The sequence below is a fragment of the Macrobrachium nipponense genome, chromosome 11, assembly GCF_015104395.2.
Source record: "Macrobrachium nipponense isolate FS-2020 chromosome 11, ASM1510439v2, whole genome shotgun sequence".
In the NCBI taxonomy this organism is placed as follows: Eukaryota; Metazoa; Arthropoda; class Malacostraca; order Decapoda; family Palaemonidae; genus Macrobrachium; species Macrobrachium nipponense.
In genome coordinates this window covers 28,644,865-28,646,405 of record NC_061087.1, presented here as the reverse complement: position 1 = coordinate 28,646,405, position 1,541 = coordinate 28,644,865, and the positions used below count along the sequence as shown (strand labels likewise).

The 1,541-nt window shown below is 48.0% G+C and overlaps 1 protein-coding gene across 1 annotated transcript in view; it reads left to right on the top strand.

Annotated features, from left to right (window-relative positions):
• Nucleotides 1–462: 462 nt before the first annotated feature.
• Nucleotides 463–1,541, top strand: part of LOC135200634 (protein giant-lens-like) — a 68,436-nt gene continuing 67,357 nt past the window's right edge. The window contains exon 1 of the mRNA XM_064229277.1: nt 463–1,166. Coding sequence (XP_064085347.1) covers nt 855–1,166 — 312 coding nt within the window. The 5' untranslated portion in view covers nt 463–854. The remainder of the gene's footprint in view (nt 1,167–1,541) is intronic.

Here is a 1,541-nt window from a genome sequence, read left to right as displayed (position 1 = left end):
GGGCACGGAGAAAGACGAAAAGGGGGTTGATAGAACTGGGGGTCAAAATCCCGTAGTGTGTGTGGGCGTTAAAGGGAGGTGTTATGATAATGCCACAGACTTCCAGAGAATAAAATTCACGAACAACAGACGTGTTCGTTTCCCAATCACTGAGATCGCTACTGTCACTGAAGGTCATTCATACTGACATTTATCACCTCACACTGCTTTTCAAGAACCCCATATAAAGCTACTAAAAGCCCAAACAGCGAATTCCCACCACCGACAGCGCAGAAAGCGAAATGCTACAGAGACAGCGATGTGTAGGAGAGAGCATGCGCGCCTCGCAGGAACTCAGGGGCGCCTCCACGTTCATTGAGAAACACGAGTGCGGGAAGCCCCGCCCACTTCCATTGAGATCTGAGCGGCCGAGGGTATAAGAAGCCGCGACCCAACCCCGTTCGTCTTAGTAGTACCTGAGAAACTAGAAAGAGAGGTAGAGAGTGACGCAAGGGTGAGCCAACATTTGAGCGAGGCAACTCCCGATATACCTCCGTAACGCGTACCTGGACTTTAACTCACGAAATAAAAAATAAAAGGAGTCATGCGATACTGATCTACTTCTGCGTTCCGAAAGATTTTATACCTTCGTGTGAGACCTCTCTGTATCAAACAAGACTTCCCACTTCTTTTTTTTAATTCATTTTACCCTGTTGGCGCTTTGAAGTGTATTGCAATAGATTATTAGTGCAGCAACAGTGTTGAATCGGCATATCTCAAAGGGTGTCAGAGAGAGAGACTCAAACCGCTTTCCCAGAGAGTTGGAGGACGACTTCTTCCTCCTCCTCCTCCTCCTTCAGGCACAAGGAAGAATCATGGGCCAGTTACTGCATCCTTCGGACTTCGTGCTGACGGTGGCCATGCTGGTGGTGCTGCTGGGCGCGGAGGGCGGCCTTACTTCCAGGTTGCCTCGGGCGGAACTCCTGCAACGATCTCCACTTCGGGACGAGCGTAGTAGCCACATCATCTCGGCGGCATCAGCCTCCTCCTCCTCCTCCTCCTCCTCTCCTTTATCTTCCTCCTCCTCCTCCTCCTCCCCGTTATCTTCCTCCTCCTCTTCGACGACGACTACGACGACCTCGAAGGATCTTCTCCACCCAGCCTACAGGGTCTTCTATCAGACTGGGGTAAGGATACTTTTAGTTCGTAGGACTCTCTTACCCTCCTGTCAGTAGTTAGTAGGACAACCTTATTACCTTGTCAGTTGCTAGAAGGACTATATATATTACTATCTTCTTAGTCCTTAGTAGGTCTGCCTCGTCAGTTCTTTGCCCTTTGCTTATTTTGGCAGTCGTTTCGTGGCATGTGCAATTCGTAGATGATTGTGGCACGTAAATATAATTGTCGTGTTTTGCTTCTTTTCTCGTGCCCTGGGCATTTCAAGAAATGATGCCTCTGTTTCTCGTTTTCTTATTTTATCTTTCGTTGCGTCAAGAAATCCTTTTATTTTTGCAGGCACTTTTTTTGTTATTTGTAACGTCTCTGTTGTTTCTTATGCTTCA